Raw genomic sequence first — 17354 nt, forward strand, 5'->3', positions numbered from 1 at the left:
GCCCACTTCGCCATCGCCCCGCCCCTCCTGACACGCGCGAGCACAGCCCCTTCCTGCCGTGTGGGCAGCGCCCCTCGCGCATGCGCGGCCCCTCGGGGGGCGGGGCGCCGCTCCCCTCCGCTCCCCCCCCCCTCCCCGCGCCGCGAGGCGCCGCGCCCTCCTCCAAGATGGCGGCGGCGGCGGCGTGCGCGGCGGCGGCGTGCGCAGGCGCGGCTCGGCCTCTTCCTCGCTTCCTATTGGCCGGCGGGGGCCGGCGGCCGCTTCCGGTGGGCGGGGCGGGGCGGGCAGGGCCGGGCCGCCTCCCGGTGCGCGGCGGGACGCGCCTGGAGCAGCCCCGGGGACGCCACCAGCCCCGCGCCCCGCGCCGCCCGGCCCCGCTCGGGCCGTCCCTCCGGCCGCCCTGCCTCGGCGCTGGGGGAGGCCGGGGGGGCCGCGGCCGCTGCATGGCCGCCGCCCGTGACATGAGCGCAGCGCGGCGCCCGGCCTAGAGCCGCCCCGCGGGAGCCGCCGGCAGCCATGGTGAGTGCGGGCCGGGCGGCGGGGCCCAGCGGCGCTGCGGGGCCGGGACGGGGCCTGCCCGCTCCGTGTGCGCCTGGGGGAGGTGGGCGGTCCCGGGGGGCCGCCGGTAGCCCCGGGGCCGCTGCGGGCTCGCCCTGCCCTCCGCCGCCGGACCCGTCCCAGTGCCCGTCCTGCTCCGCCGTCCGCCCAACCGAGCCCGCCGCGATCTGCACACCCCCCCCCCCCTTTTTTTCCCCCCTTTCTCCCCGCCCAGACCCCGGGCCAGGAGCGTTGGGTCCCCGGGAGCCCCCGCGGGGTGCCGGGGGGGAGCCTGCCCGCGGGGGGGTGCGGCGGTGCTCAGCGCCCCCAGGGCCGTGTTAAGGAGCGGCTGTTTCTCGTATTATTTTACCTATTTTTTCTTATTATTTTTCTCTCGTCCTGCCCGGAGGGAAACCTGCGAGCGCGGCGCCTGTTGGGCTGGCGGAGGGGAGCCGCAGGTGCCCGGTAAGCAGGGAGCTGCCTCCAGCCCTGCAGCACCGCAGAGTCCTGCCGGGCGAAGGCAGCAGGCACCGAGCTGGTTTTCAACCCCTTCTATTTTCAGCTCTCAGACGCTGCAGGCTCGGCCTTCTCGGCCCCTTTTTGTCAGGAAGTCGGTTTGTAGCTGTAAATTTGTCACCCGCCGCGCCGTCCAGCTCAGGACGGGCTCCTGGCTTGGCTGCCAGATGTCACTCACGGTTCTCAGGGCAGCTTTCGCTGAAGCTACAGCAAAGGGCCGCGCTCACCAGGTGGGCCCTTTACCTGTGAGGACCCCTGCTGCAGGAAGATGGGCAGCTACCAGGGCTGGATTTTGAGGGTTTGGTAGGCCCGTGCTGCGTGATGAGCTGTGGCTGTGCTTGTGGAGCAAGGTTACTGCGTTCTGTGCTTCAGGGGGCACACCGGTACCTGCAGCTGGCAAAAGGACTGATTAGTTCTTCCTTTTCCTTCCTGTAGCCGTATGCGTCTAGCCTGATGTATGCCGAATCCCCCCTTGTTTTCTTTTTTTTTTTTTTCCTTGAACGTTAAATGTTTGGTTCGGTCACAAGCCGAGTACTGGGTATGGAGGCGAGAAGCAGGCAGGGGGCTGTAGTGCAGAGCCGGCTGTTGTAACGCTTCATGTGACTACGGTGCGGGGTTTTCCTTCTGTTCCGATTGCCTCGGAGCTTGCAGATGGGCCTGTTCTGCTGCCGGCGTACCCTCCTTCCCGGAAACAGTGGGGAAAGCGTAAGGATGAGCTCCTGCGAGGCACACCGGGAGCACCTACGGCGTAATTAAACTGCGCTGTCAAAATACAAGCTTGTGGGAGCGGGCTTCGTTAGTTGAAATAGGTTAAAACGGAAGGGTTTAAGCGGTAGGGGTGGTGGTGAGTTAGGGCCTGGTCACCTGGGCAGGAGTGAGGAGAACAACCAGGGCAGTGTGAGGGGCATCAAGGGCGCGAGGGGGAACTGCAGCGGGCGCTGGAGCTCCCAGTGTAAACAGGTGCCGGTTCGGTGTGCTCCACTTCCACCGACGGCTCAGAAATGTTACGCCACCGCTAAGAAGCTATTTGGTCTCGCAGGAAGCTCGAAGCAGTCATTTGTTTTGTGAGGTATCAGTTCTTACAGAACAGCTCGGCTGGCGTCAGGCTTTGTGGTCGTGGTGCCGAAGCTGGTGCCGTGCCAGGCCGCTAATGCACACTGCATCTCCGCTAAGTGGGTCTCGTGCAGCTTCCAGGCGGTGGCTTTGTGGGGAAAAGGTGTGCGTCAGCCTTGGCGACGTCGTGCTGTCTTTGTAGGGAAAGGGAACAGTGTAAAATTTGGGCATCTCAAAGGGATTTCTTTGGAGTGAGTTGAGTTTGTGGGCTCTAAACACAGAATAACTAGCTCCAAAAAGTATCGGTGTGCTTCCCAGGCGAGTTTTAGGTTTCCTCTAGGTGATACTAAAGAATATTCAAAATAAATGTTTGTGGAACTAGTCATCAACACGCTCATGTTTTGCATCCCAAGAAGCCATGCATTTGTTTCACCTCTGATTCTTTCGCCCTTTTTCTGCTCCCACTACCCAACGGGTTCAGCGGTGAGGCTCAGAGACCAGCGGTGATCACCAGAGCCCAGCAGCCACCCGGCCAGTGCCTCCTTACCTCCCCTGGGGGGCTGTGGGGCGGGCACTTACCTCCTACAGAACGTGCTCTTTGTTTTGCTGGGACTTGTATTGTGCCAGCAGCTAGAAGAATATCTTAGGAATAGGGTTTCCTTCCCAGAAAGGCCGTTTTGCTAGCTGTGGGGCTTTAAAATGGCACGGGAAGCCACTGGTGCTCGCTACGAAGCCGGGCACTCTTCTTTCCTGTTGTCACTAGGCCTCACAAGTGCGTAGCGAAACGGGAAGCGTACACCACGAGTAGCAGCAGCGGACCCAAAACAGCCCGTGTCCCTGTTCTGCGGGAGGCAAATATAACTCGCAAAGATGGAAGGAGGCAGTGGGCGTGGGTAGCTCGGATCTTTCGAAGTTTTTCACAGCAGCATCCTAGCTTTTCTTTTATAGCCCCCGTCACCAGCTTGCTTTTTTTTTTTTTTTTAGCAGTAAGCACTGTCACTTTCTTACGCTTAAAGCTTCCTTTGAAGAACCCACGGTGGTTTAAGCCTCCCATATGCTAGGGAGTCAAGTACGCCTGGATTGCAGAATATCCAGGCAGGGTGCTGGCAAGCTGTAGGTTATTCTGGCGCTCGTGGTTACCAAGGAGCTTGCTGCTGAATTATCAAACCAGCCCACGCTTTCTGCGCGCAGCTGAGCTGGCGGCCCGGGGGCTGACTGAACCGGGCCCGTGTCGGTGGCCCTGCCGCCCGGAGCTGGAGCTTGGGCTGCTGCTGCCTGGCCGGGAAGCTGGCGAACCCCGGGGACGCCTTCCAAGAGGAGACGGAGAAGAACCCGGTAAGGCCGCGCAGCCCCAGCGCTGCGGCAGGCAGGAAGCGCTCGTGCTTGACGAGGTCGCCTCCGTGCCGCGGGGAGGCCTGCGAGATGGAGCGGGGCCTCGCCGCCTCCTCCAGCATCAGCGCCGGGCCGCTGGTGTGGCAGCCTGAGGTTCTGTCCGCCTCCTGATATCCCCTCAAAGCGTGTAGCTGAAAAAGAAAAGTAAATCTTTTTGAAAAGCGTCCTGACTCACTGTGCTGTGCGGAGAAACGAGAGAATAGGAACTGGTAAGTCCTCGCCTCAGCTCTAACATCTGGCTTCCTTTTTTGGCCTGCAAGTCACGTCAATTTTTCTGCCCCTCCGGAGTATTATCCCCATTTTATTAAATCCTGACGCGAGAGCTCAGGCTTAATGCCTGCGAACCGTTTCACGTATTTACCGTCTCTGCAGCAAAGCCTCCGTGGCTGCAGGAGGTAGCACGGCGCGCCGCGGGGCCGGGTGGCACGGCCCTGTGCTGCAGCGCTGGCGTTCGGCGCTGCAGCCTGCCGGCGGTGCTCGGGCATCGTTGGCAAACCTGGGTTTAACTCGGCTCTGGCAGAGTTAAAAGAAAGAGGAGTCAGAACTGAGTTTGTAGTGGGAAGGCCGCTCTCGAGCGCGGCTGGTAAGGGGGCTTCCCCCCTGGTGAAGGCTTGGTCTCGGCAGGACGGTTACGTGTCACACCCTTCGGTATCCGCACATGGTGCGTTACCTACACCGCGTTTCGAAGACCCGGGTAGCTCTGCGGCCTCCAGTTAGGCTAAAAGGTATTTAGGCAACGTCGTTGAGCCTCAAGATCCACCAGGCTGTCTCGAAAAGCCTCCTGCTGGGTGACGTTCGCGTCAATCTGCTGCGAGAGGGGCGGTGGCTGCTGGGATTAGTTTAGTGCAAAGCGCTGGGACGTGGCGTGCGCTCGGTGCAGTTCCGTGCCGCAAAGAGCCTGCTCGGTGTGCAGGTACCTGAAGGCTCCCAGGAGGTTGTGCTCGGTCGGAGGAGTTTAACGCCCGTTGTTAGGCGGTGCCTTTTAGATCGGGAAGAAGGATCTGCTACTGTAGTGTGCAAAATAGAGAGGGGGGGAAAATAGGACAAGTAGCTTTTATATCTGATACCCGGCTAGTAGCACAGCGTGTCCTAAAATCCCTCTGAGCCATTGTCCTGTGTCAGTCAGCAGGTGTCCCCTGGTAGTACCTATATTTGTATTTGGGTCGCTGCTGCCTTGGCCTTCTCCGCGTCCCAGGTGTTCCCGTGGCAGCCTTCTGCTTCTGCGAGAGAAACGAGGCCTTTGCCAGCTTTATTTTATCGAAGTGGAATATCATTTGTAGAGGTGAAGCATGCAGCATCTGCCTCCCGTCCTGTGAAGGTCTGCTCGTTCCAACCCAAGCACAAATATTAGTAGTTTGGTAAAGGAAAAATCAACGTTCTTCCATACAGATTATCTCGCACACGAGCACCTAAAGCTTAGGAGAGGTGTTTCTGCTGTGGAGCAAGGCTTTTTCCAGCCCTCCCCCTGATACACGCGCATTTCACAGCTTTCTTTAACAGTTTATGGTCCCTACTTAGAGACAGGAGAGAGAACTTTCACTGTACCTAAATGTTTCCGACTCTTTTAGCAACATTGCAAATTCTTTAATCCCACATCTTCCCTGATCCCTCTCCCGGGGGAATCATGCCCAGAATTATATTTCTTTTACAATTTTCCAATGCGCTGCATTCGTGCTCCAAATCATCTTTTATTTGTTTCAGCATCTCCAAGTTTCGTAGCTGGGTCTGCAAGCCTGTGTCTATTTTTAGCAGTTTGATTTAATATTTTATTACGGCTCTAATTGCAGCATGAATTTCTTTTGGAGAGGGATTGTCGTATTTCCTTTTTTTCCCCCTGTGTTTTGGGAAAAGGAGCCAGGATGCCAAAGTCAGCGCTGAAGGCAGGGGACATTGCCTTCTAGATGAGTGTGGTTTTTTTTTTTCCTTATGGGAGATGATTTTGTCTGAAAATTCTGTGTAGTGCTTGGTTGCTACTGTCCTGCTTCGATGGGTCAAAAAGAGTGATTTCTTTTATGTTGGAGTAATTCTGGCCCTTTTCCTATGGGCTGAGGGCTGAAGTTCGCCCGCATGGTTGGTTTTCAGCAGGTGGTAGCTGGCATCTGAGAACAGCGGTTGAAGTCAGGGTCTGGAAGGGCTCCTGTAAGGGCAGCTGCTCTGCAGCACCAGACCTGTGCTGTTGTCCCCCTCCACGTACCGGTGCCCGGTATGGGGGGAAGGTTGAATTATCCACTGCTTCTTGGGTTTCTCTGTGCAAACATGAAGCCAGGAAAGAGGAAGACAATGCGATCCGTAGCCTGCGATCTCTACTGTGCAAGCGTTGGGCAGGTGCTCGGCAGCAAGGACAGCCGGGACACCTGGAGAAATAGTTTGCCCTCGATGGGGAAAAGGTGCGGAGGAAGAGGCTGCTTTGCAGCAGCTTGCTGCAGTTTCGGCTGCTGCTTTTTGCTTCCCGATGGTTCTCAAGGCGAGCCAGGTCATGCTGACCCGAGCCTGTGTGTCTCGGCCCCCCTGTCCTCGAGGGGCACAACCTTGAGAACTTCCCTGGAGGCTTTTTGCAGCGGATCCCCAGAGAGACATGAGGGTGAGGAGCAGGGTGCTGTTGTGAAATACCCCGAAGTGCAGAAGCATTACTGATAGCAACATCTTGTTTTTCTTTAAGTGGACGAGATGTTTTGTCTGAATGTGCTGTTCTTTGGAAACATTAAAACAACGTCTTGCAGAGTTATTCCCATGGTAAGGGTTATCCACATTAGTTTCATAAATGCTCTTAAATGCCCAACTCAAGTTTTAATGCTCTTGCCAGGAATTAAATTTGCAGTACTGCGGGTTTTTCTTTTCTTCAGTGGGGTCTTATAAAACATTGTGTCTTTGTGCACCGTAACCGCCTCCCTGGAAATCAGGTTTGGCTGCTGTAGTATTGGGCAAGGTATAATCCCTGTCCCAAGCTTTCTGTAACATAAACCGTGCTTTGATGTCCCTTTGTCTGTGTTGGGAGAGTTTTTCACCAAGGTAAGGGGATTTTTCAGCGCAGTCAAAATCTCAGCAGGGGTTGCCTTTATGTAGATTGAGCTGCCTCTGAATAGGAGTGCCATTTTAAGAAATATGCTGAATAATCGTTGTCTTCTTACATTCACTTTCTTCTTTGCTTGTTGTAGTACTTTCAATTTCCCTCTCTGCCGACGTGCATGCTTCCAGAGACTCCTGAAGTTAGGATTGCAAACGACTGCAGTTCGGAGTGTTTGCCCACTGTTACTGAGTTGTCTGCAGCTTGGGATAAATAAGGGTTTGCATTTGCAGTCCTGCCGGCAGTAAAGTATTTGAGAAGTGTTTTGGAAAATCTGTTAATGCTTCTTGGACAGCTTAGTGCTGATATGCAGGCGTGCCAGGTTTACTGCTCCTATCACATCTTAACTCTTCTTCAGTCTCCTCCCTGGTCAAAGGAGCTACCACATTTGAGTGAGTCACGAGGAAGAAAGCTTTTTACCATTAAGTATCAAATACCCATCTGTAAGAGCATTAATAGCGCTCTTTGTAGGAAGACTCAGTTAGAACTTGACAATTGGTGCTTGTTTTAAGCTGACTTCAACTCAAAAGACCGTGCTTTGTGGTATCTTTTGTAAGTTCATCTTCCGTGCTGCTGCTCAGCTGCTTGTCACGGCCCATTTGAGCGAGAAGGTGCGCGCAGTTTCCTTAACATTGCAGGTTTTGATTTCTTCCTGGCATGCTCTCCCGCCCCTATATACTTCTGTCCAAAATAGGGTAGCCTTGGGGGCTGTTCCCCGCCTGCCTTGTTAAAACCCAGCTTACTTCAGATAAAATGCCAGGGGATCTCCAAACGAGCGCTGCCTCAAAACGCGAAAGCCGGTGGCGTTTGGCTGGGCAGCCCTGCGGGGCCGTTTGCTCAGGCCTGGATTCCCCTCTGTGGAGAAGAGGGAAGTGACCTGCACCCCGTGGCCATCGCCTCGAGCGGTCCCACACGAGCGTGGCCCCACAAGGCCGGGCAGGGCCCTCCTGTGCTCTGTGGCATGGCGGGCTGGCACGGGGAGCCCTGCCGAGGGTGGGCCCTAACGCTGCCATCGCGAGCCTGTGCCCTGCAGGTGTGAGGTGCTGGGCTTCACTGGGAGGGGGGGGGTTAAGTTGCTGGTGTACACTGGGAGACAACCGGGGAGAACCCGAGCATCGCGTGGTGCTCCAGCAGCCATAAAGCAGCGTGTGGCCGGCCTCGTGCAGCCTGGAAGGCGCGCGGCGACGCCGGGCCTCGTTCCTCTGGCGGCGCCCGAAGCAGAGGCGCTCCTCGGTGAGGGCTTAAGAAGCGGTGGGCAAACGGAGAGCTGTGCGAGCACGGTGTCCTCTGAGGGAAACGTAGCGGCCGTGCTGGATTGTTGGACTTCAGTCATGAGTCCAAAAAGTGCCTGCGTGTGCCGTCTGGGCCCTGGTGCTGTGGCAGTGTGCTGGAGAAAGTGGGTTGTAGTACTCTGCTTTGGATGCTTCTACACTTCTCATCTGTGTATTATTATTTTAACGACTACTAGGCTGGGGAAATAACGCGTTGCCAAGTCTTTTCCAGCAGCGAAACCACAGTAAATCAAGTGGCAAGTCATCGCCACGTGACCAGCCCGTCTTCCCCGGGCCTGCAGGTTCAGCCACTGCTGCTCGTGTCCTCAGCGAGAGCGGGGCTTGTGATGGATGATGCCACGGTTAAATCCGACTATGCTTTTGCCAGGTTGCTGTGATTATTTTATTCATCTGGTAGGTTTCTAAAAGAATTTGTAGGCGTTGAATTTTAATGCTTTATGGTTGCTGCGTTTCCATGTGTTATTGAGCACCTTTTGTGAAGAGCAGAGCGAATGCTAACTGCTTGTTGGAGGACGCGCTTCTCCGGGGTTGATTCTCGCCATTAAGAGTTCCCAGTTTAGAAGGGATCCGATTTGGACACTTGAGCCTGTTAATCAAAGTTCAGCCTTAAAACCTGAAGCCTGGTTAACTGAACCTGCCTGTACAAGATTTAAGAAATATGATCCCGTAGGTATTCTGAAAGGTGCCTGATTACTTGTGTACCAGGCAGTGTTTACAGGTAAGATGATCTCTTTATCCTGTTTGAGAAATCAGCTTATCACTGCTGCCTCTCCGTAGCCTGCTCTACGCAGCAGTGTTCAGCCTATGATCATTTTTAGTCCCCAGCTGATGTTTACAGTGATTCCTGAAGTGTAATCTGGCATTTCTCAACTGATGAGCTGCAGAGGCAGCTGTCGTGCAGGACATCAGCTCCATCACAGCGGAGGGACTGCGTGTAGTGTGGTACATTCGCTGCCTTGCTTCGCTCCTCTGTTGATTGCCTTTAGATAGAACAGTAATTCATGACATCTATGGTACATCTTTGGCTTAAATTGTGCTATAAGAGAAATGAGTTTGCAAAATCAGCATCTCATCGGTGAACTGCTAGACTGGCGGCTCCTGAAACGAGTGAGCCAGCTGACCGGGTTGTATTCTGCAGCCGGAAAATCTCTCGAAATGGCACCAGGAGCCTGAACTGTTCTGAAAGCGCAGAGTGAAGCTAAGCCTAGTTTCTGTTCATTAAACCACAAAAACACGTCTGAAATGCAACAAGGAAATTGAGAGTAAAGACAGCACCGTTGATATCATCAGCAACGTACTGCAGGGGAGCACGTACGTGATGGGCTGTGCACTGTTTTCTGTTTGAAGACTTCAGGGTGAGCCTTGTAATGCTGTTACGGAGAGCCTTGGAATGTGTGTGAAAACCCAGACTTGTAAAGCTCTTAGCTGGAAATGATTAAAAACAGCAAGTATTGAAGTAACGCAGAGCTCTGCCTCTGCGTAGCATGCATTCAGCCTTTCTAGAAGATGTGTTGGGTATCATACAGCTTTTTTTAAGCACTCCATAATTCTGGTTTTTGTTGCTAAAAATAATACTGTGCTTCGCTTCTTTCATGAGCTTCACTGCGTGGAGCGGCTCGAAGCTGCTCTGAGGGATCGCTGCAGCAGTGACAATGTCTGCGCTTTGCTGACGGCAGCAGAAGGAAGGCTTTTGTGAACCACACCAGCAGGCTTGAAGTGACCCGCCATCTTCTGAGGCTGTAATTAGTAACTGTAGGTGTTCGTTGTCACATTAGGCTAGGGTTTGGACAGGGAGGGATTCCGAAAGACACCCCAATAATTAAGGTCAGCGTGTAAACAACTACGTTAGGGCACGTGCACATGTGTTCGAAGTGTATAATTACATTCCGCAGCTTCCACTGTGTGCTTAAAAATGATTTACAATGCTAAATAATATGTATAAAGGGAAGAAAAACCAACTATAGCGTTTGTGTGTGTATATTTATATATATATATGTATATATAACTGTACTAGTAAGTAACTGCACCAAGTTGGAAGCAGAAGGTTCCCAGGTGGAAGAGGATGGGGCAGGCTCACTTAGAGGCAGCAACGACAGGGAATTAATGAATTTTGTTATACCAGCAGTTGCCGTTGTGGTGTGTCTGTGTGTTTTCTTTTAACCTTACCCACTGACTTACTGGTGGCACGATGGAAATTCCTGCTGGGAACACTTCAAACCGGGGGTAGGGTTTTCATATATGCTCTCCTGCAGTTCCTCCTCTCCTGGACGAGCCGGTACCAGCACAAGAGGCAGACGTAGCTGATGCTCCTTTTAGCCACGCTGCCTAAGATGTGCTAAGATCCAAACCTCGATAAGCAGCAGGAGGCTGAGCTGTGGTGGGCTGTGTCTCGTACTGCTGGTGGTAGGAAGGGGGTATAAAAGCAGGTTCAAAACCATAGGAAGTGAGGGTTGTGCTGGTAGAAGATGTACGTTTTTTGTCTGCGTGGCGTTGGGAGGCTTTCTGGGCTGGCAGGTGTTAGGTAGTGTGGAAGTGCTTTGCTGGCATCCTTCAACATCGCAGGTATCAGAGGGAACAGGAGTGGGCTTCGGAATTCAAAACCTGCGGGGGTGCAGCAGTGGCAAAGGGCAGCTCCGTGCTGGGAGAGCTCCCGTCCTCGGCACAGAGCGGGGCTCACACCCGCTGCCTGCCCCTCCGCGAAGCTTCTTCGGTGCTCAGCCTGCGTGCGGCAAAATCCCCCCCCTCAGCATCCGAGGAGGCTGGTTCAGCGCTGCCCGACGGACAGCTGGAGTCACCTTTGTAACGTTGCAGCTGCAATTAACATCTTAGCAAACAAACAAAACCCGTGTAGAGGGGTTACCTTAATTTTGGTTTAGTGATATCCATTTCCAAATGCATTAAAAAAACAACAACCCTCTTTGCAGTTATCGTCTGCCTGCGATGCTGTATTTAGAGCATAATTTGTATGATCGATTCTCTGCTGAGCTGTTAATAGCAGCCATTAAAAGGTTAACAGCTTGGGTTTTTATGGCAAAGCATTAGAGAAGAGCTTTTCTCTACCAGAAATAATCATTTTCCTTTTTAAAAGCATTTATTTATGAAAGTAAAATGTGACAGTCGGGCACGGCTGCTGAAGCTGATGTTTTGGAGCTGTCTGAAGCATATGACTGTCCTGCTTCGTAGGTTCAGTCTTTAGAGAATGTAAAATGGAAGAAAAAAAAAAAGGCAAATCTACTCTAAATGAAAGCTCTTCTGGAGAAAAAATTAAATAGCTTTCTAAGCACTTTCCTGTTTTCCAGAATGATCTTTTGTAAGAGGGGGAATGTCTTGGTTTCACACAAACTAAAATGTGTTGTATCTTCTGTTAAAGTAAATGCACACTGTCTGAATTGCAATCCCAAACCAATTCCTCTGTCTGGCACCAGCTCGTGTTAATGCAGCCCCAAATATTTATGATCTGTATGCTGTCCTGTATGTTTTCTCCCGCTTACCCTCCAGAGTTGGACGAGTGACTCGCCCTGCCCGACCGCTCGAGGCACAGGCTGGGCCGAGCAGCAGCCCCGTTCTGGGCAGCGAGGTACGAGGGCTTCGCTCCTTTAGAGCCTTACGAGGTGCAGTGACCTGGAGTTTGAACAGCTGAAAAGCGTTGTAAGTAGGCAGCTGTTAATAATTTTTTTTCCCCCGTAAGAGAAATCAGTTAATGGCTCTTACATCTTCAAGCGTAATTTTGCAATAGCTCTGAAGTCAGCTGGTTTTGTTGCACCTTTTTCTTTTTTGGTGCTTTGCTGGACGGAGAATGTCTCTAAATGTGCAAGCACTTGATAGCGAACCTCGTAATTTCTGCCCAAAGAGGAAGCTGCGTTCTCAGCTGTGAATCTCTCATTTTTCTGGTGGTATGAGACGGCTGTTAAAGGTTGGAGCTGATAGATAAACGGGATGAGTAAGCAGCTATACACCTCTAGCTCGATAAGCTATTGAAACACCATTAACAAACGTGGTGAGACCAAAACGGGGATGGGACAGGCGCGGAGTGCCCGTGGCCTGGGTGTGTGAGCTCCCAGCCTGGTCTCGGTCAGACGGGGCAGTTCCTCCGAGGGTGGACGATTTCCAGGGCCAAAGTATGGATCATGGACATCTGTGGCCATCTAGCACGAGGTGCACTTGCTTTCTTTCATGTGTCACCACCTCGGTCGCCCAGCTGGGCTGTGGCCGATGGCACCGCTGAGGGTGGCAGCGGCGATGCTGCACGCAGCAGTCCGACTGTCTGCGCTGGTCGGAGCGCCGAGGGAGTTGGAAGCAGGGGAGCGAGCGTGGATGGTGACTTGTGAAACCCGACCTTGGCTGCTTATAGTGAATTGAGAAGTTTTTCATGGTAAAAAAAAAAAAAAAGGTCACAAGGCTGGCTCTGCAAACAGGAGTTAGAGAAGTGTGTGGGGTTTTTCTCAGATGGTTGACAGAGGAGAGCAAACGGCATTTAACTAGCCTGCAGACACCAGCAGGCCTTGGTGGGGAAAGGGGGGAATTAAATCTTAGGAACACAAGTAGGAAGTCTTTCTCCTTCAATAGCTGAATATTTTGTAGTGCCTCACGCAGGTGATGCATGCAGCCAGCTCTTGCCCAGAAACCCTGTAGCAAATTTTGCTAGTGATGGTCTAGACTTTGCAGCTTTCCTTGAAAACACTTAACTTTTAAAATTTTATATGACCCAAACGGCTGAATTTCAGACCAAACAGCAGCTGAGCTGAACGCTGATGGCTCTGACTGCCGGCGGGGTTTGATCTCAGCCTGACTGTCCCATCTCGTGCAGTCGTCGACGTGTCTCTTTGCTGCTCAGCACCAGGAGCCTTCGGCACTTCTCCCCCAGATCCTGGTGTGCCTTCCTGCTCCTTTGTCCTTCAATGCAGAGTAAACACCGCGTCCTAGGAGAAAGCAAACTGTTACTGCGTGAGTGATAACAGCGAGGCGCAGCCGGGTACGTTGCAGAGCGCAGCCCACAAGCAGGTCTCCTGCTGTGCTCTGGCTGGATGATCTGCTCCTGGGTGCCTGGTGGGGACGGGACCTTGCCTCTGCAGCTCTGCAGCAGCGTGTCCTCTTTCTCTGGACAACCTAGTTATCGCAGCCTTTGCTTTAAAAGGCAGATAACTGCCGCCTGCCCCGGGAATGGTTAACCTGAGGGGTGCCCAAAAGGCATCAACGAGTGCAGAGCGCTGCTCTCTGCCTTTTAGGCTGGGCCAATAGCTAGAGCAGGGTGCCCAGCAGTTGGCACCCGGGGAACAAGGCGGGTTTTGCTGTTTGCAGAGCCTGGTGTGGGCCGGGCTCTGATTGCCTCGGATGATTTGTGCTGCTCCACCTTCCTTTGGCAAAACCTCTAGAACAGCCGGGAGAAGTCAAATGGGAGAGTAAAACGGTCTGGGAGGTCACACTGCTGCTTTCTGCCCGAGCTGGCTTCTGGCCAGCCTGGGCTTCTTGCATGAAATCCTGTTTGGAGAGGCTGCCTGGGTGACTTTACCTCTGCCTGTCCCTTGCCAAAAAGGAAAGCTAGGTGGTGCAGCTCTCAGCTTGGGCAAAACCCTCCAGAGCAAGCGTTTATCCAGGAACGGAGCACGCCGCCTTGGTAGCTGGTGACCAGGTGCACGACGGCTTCATCCGTAGCTGAGACACGCTTCTGGCAAACCACCCGTGGTGCTAGCCTTGCGCTGTTTCCTTTTTGCTTCTGATGCTTTGAATATTGTGATGGTGCTGTTCGTACAGAAGATGAAGTGTGTTCCTGGGAGCAGGCTCAGCCCTCTTCGAAACCTCCGTGCAGAGGTAGTTTGGAGGCAGCGGGGGATCTGTCAGATGCCCAGTATTTATGGGAAGCCTGCAACTTCTGAAAGTAGGAAATAGATCTTGAATCTTGGCCCTGAAAGAAAGTAGTTTTATCTCAACTACTCTTCCGAAAGATGGATTGAATTAGCGGTGCTAAACCCATCAAGCCCTAACATCCCCGTGTGCGGAGCTAACGCCTCGCGGCGAATTGAGGCCGTCTGGGTTGCCGGAGGGACGGGACAGAGAGCAGGAGGGACAGGACAGAGAGCAGTCCTCCCACAGAGGAGTTGGACTGCATCAGATTGACACGGCCAAAGGCTGGAAATGCCTTTTTGGGTGTTAGGCATCTGGAACCGCTGGCGAGATTTGGTCTGTGTTGAACAGCAAAGAAGCGAGCTACGGGGATTTGCTGAAACGCTGGGTTTACGTGGCCCGATCTAGTTGGGAGCGAGTAGGTTAGGAGGGGATTTGCAACAACGTGAAACATCCAGGAAAGAAATGCATGGAAAAGGCAGCGTGGCTGCATCCTAACATCATGGGAACAGGTCAAGTGGGAGTTCTTAAAATCAAGCTCTTAGCGCGGTGCCGCTGTTATCTGGGCAGCGGGGGCTGGCGGAAGGGAGCTGCTCAGCGCCTGCCAGGGCCAGCTGCAAGGTGAAGCTTGTGCTGCCAGCGGCTGCTCGCAGAGCCTGCGGATAAATGGATCAAGGAAGTGATAATGGGTGCTTGATCTTGCTTAAGTTGACAAAGTGCCTTTGATTTGATTGTAGGCTATTTTAAGCCAATTGCCCACTAACAGAATACTTTTTTTTTTTTCTAAAATAGTCTTCGCTCTCTAGAGCGCGTGTTTAACAGGAGAAAGGGGTGGGGAGGCCCAAAGAGGCTGACATTCAGCATCCCTTTACTAGGTAGTAGAAAAAGCAGCGTCCCACAGAGCATCCACTTCAGCTGTTTGGAGGCAGAGCTGAGGTTGCGGGCCCCTGCTGGCGTCCTGGCTTGCTGGTGCTTGGGAGAGGAGAGGAGATGCCCCTGCTGCGCTGCTCCCTGCGCTGCTCCCTGGGGACGGGAGCTGGCAGCGGCTCCGCGTGCCTGCAAAGTGGCCTCGCTTGCCCAGCTCTGCGCAGAAGACCGCCGGTTATCTTTTTTGTTTGTTTTCACTTGTAGAGGCAGAACTTTCAGTTTTCTTTACCCGTTTACATTGCTTCAGTGCAGTGGAAGGCTGCGTTTCTTACTGATAGCGTGAGCTGCAGACCTTAGAGGAATGACGAACAGCGCGGTCTGTGCTGTAGCTGCGCTCTTTTTCTAAGCCAGTCCACTGCCAGGGAAGAGGAGTGCAGATAGAGAGGCTAACCTCGGCGTGGAGGTGGTACTAGGATAAAATCTCCTCAACTCCAGAGAGCCACAGAACTCCAGCAACCCTGCAACTGCTGTGTACTAATGCCTTTTTTTAGGGCTTGTACATACTGAGCTGTAACTGGATATTTCCAATGGTAAAAACTAAATTTGGGGGTGGAGGAATGTTGTGCTTTAATTAAACCTCTGAATACTTGTGCATCGCTTTTCTAAGTGCTGGAAATTCCTTAAGCTTTCAAGCTGCTGCTTCTTCCATGGCACCTCTGGTGTTGCAGGTGGCAGCGTGGCACCGAGTCGAAAATAAGAACAGGCTCAGGCTGAAAGCGTCTTAACTCGAATTTGCTGCCTTTGGGAGAATTATTTGACAAGGATGAGCTAACTTGTAACTACTGAGCACCACCAAGGAGAAGGAAACGTCCCATCTTGGTTTCGTTAGTTAATGAGCTGACCGAAGACCCCTTTAAAGTCACATCCAAAGCTTTCGCTTGGACAGATGTTAAATCTTGGTGCTACGTGGCTCTCGCTGCAATGAGCAGTTTAAATTCCAGACAGTTTTGCCTTCTTCCTGGTTAGTTTTTGCGTACTTCTGTGTCGTGCCTGATGTCGACCTCCAAGTGCTGCCTTCCGTAGAAATCATCTGCGCACAAAACTGAGCGCCATTCGAAGTGGGAATTTGCTTTAACTCTTTTCTTTACGTGTTGTCCCCAGGCATCTGAAGAGGCCTCGCTACGGGCTTTGGAGAGTTTAATGACAGAGTTTTTCCACAACTGCACAACGAATGAGCGGAAACGTGAGATAGGTGAGTGCAAGCTGCTTTTAGGGGGTGGTCCTGTGTGCTTTCTGCTGCCTGCAGACCTCAGCAGAAGACACTGGGTGGTTGTTAAACACAGCAGACGAAAGTGCTCTGTCTGGTACAGAACTGGCATCTTAGCCTCTCCTGCTTAGGTACGAATACGATAGTTTGGGTCTTGGAGTTGCTGTGGCAAGTCCCACAGATAATTAATACATCAGTAACTGTCTGTTCCTGTAAGCACGGAGGTGCAGCTCCTTTTTCCAAGTGGTGACTTGGCTAGGATGGGAGAAAGATGTTAGTTTTTCTCTGCCTGCACATTGTCAGACTGCTTGTCTCGGAAAATGTCTACCTTCTGCCCAGAGATGGAGCATGGATTTCAGATCTGTACTGTCCTAAGAAGGGAAAGCAGAAGAATGTCCTAATTAATGTGAAATGACAAGGGGGAATAAACAGTGAGGTTTCATTTTGGTTAGTGTTATTAAATATGTCCTTCTGAAAACCAGCAGAGATCTTACAGGTGCTCTAGATTAGCTTCTTGCAGCTGTATTTAATGGGCATAAGCAGGCTGTTTGCTTTTCTTCTCAAGCTTCTGCCATTTCTGTAACTTCAGTGCCAAGTCTGCGATCAGCATGAAAGATTTCTTCCAGAAGTCTGGAAGAATAAATAAGCAACTAGCAAAGTGGTTTTTTTCTGTTGTGATCACCTGCAGTGCTAGAATGAATCTGTCGTTCCTTTTCATTTAGCCCAAATTTAGGTGTACAGCAAATACCCTTGCTGTGTTTCCAGCAGCACAAGGGATGAGTCGAAAAGGAGGTCAGACCTGTGTGCAGCACTGATAACTGGGATTCGTGGAGTAGTTTTTCAGTCCCCTTGTTTTTTCAGGGGCTTCTTGGGTGTAGGCTGTATTCCTTGGGAGCTTGTTGTGTTTATTAAAGCACAACCTCATCTTACTTTTTTTTTTTGCTCTCCCTAAAATTTTTCTTGCTTAGGAGCTGAAATGCCAGAGCTGTGGAAAAGGTAAAAAAAAAAAAAAAATAATAAAAAAAAAATCTTCAGCATCCCCCTGCTCTCCTGGTCAAATTGCAGGGAAGGAACCCGCTGGTTAAGGCTTACACTTGGTTAGCCTGGAGAGCACAGCCCTTGCAGCTTTTCCTTTTGCCACGTTTGGTGTGTAGTCGCTTGACTTGAGATTACCACCAAATCCTGCATCTGAGCGTTCAGAGAGGTTTTTTACGCTGACTTGCAAAAAAGATCAATGTGTCTCAGAGCAATTGCATTCAAATGAGCCTTTTCCAATGCTGTATGTGTTCTGAAATACTTGCAGTCTTTCACAGTGACCTGGTATTCCAACATTTGGCTCTTATACTTAGAGTAGTAGTGCTTGCAATTTATTTTTTTGCGTAGCTTGTCTTAATATTCAGCTATTAGTCTGGTGGAATACTTATTTCAAACTACACAATTTTTGACATACCTATTTTGTTTTCATTAAAGCCTATTGTTAGGTTGTTTTTAATGCTTTTCAGTGTGATTTTTTTTTTCCCTCCCC

General features: G+C 52.1%; 1 protein-coding gene across 4 annotated transcripts in view; it reads left to right on the plus strand.

The window, feature by feature from the left end:
• The first annotated feature begins 270 nt into the window (after positions 1-270).
• The window catches only part of XPO6 (exportin 6), a 55058-nt gene continuing 37974 nt past the window's right edge, over positions 271-17354 (plus strand). For 3 of the 4 annotated variants that reach the window (XM_083800253.1, XM_083800255.1, XM_083800256.1), the window contains exons 1-2: positions 272-519; positions 15724-15814. In XM_083800253.1, the coding sequence (XP_083656379.1) occupies positions 517-519; positions 15724-15814 (94 nt within the window). In that variant the 5' untranslated portion in view covers positions 272-516. Of the gene's footprint in view, positions 520-15723; positions 15815-17354 lie in introns of all 4 variants that reach the window. The other variant, XM_083800254.1, reaches the window with a different exon arrangement.

Source organism: Anser anser, assembly GCF_964211835.1.
Source record: "Anser anser genome assembly, chromosome: 15".
Classification (NCBI taxonomy): Eukaryota; Metazoa; Chordata; class Aves; order Anseriformes; family Anatidae; genus Anser; species Anser anser.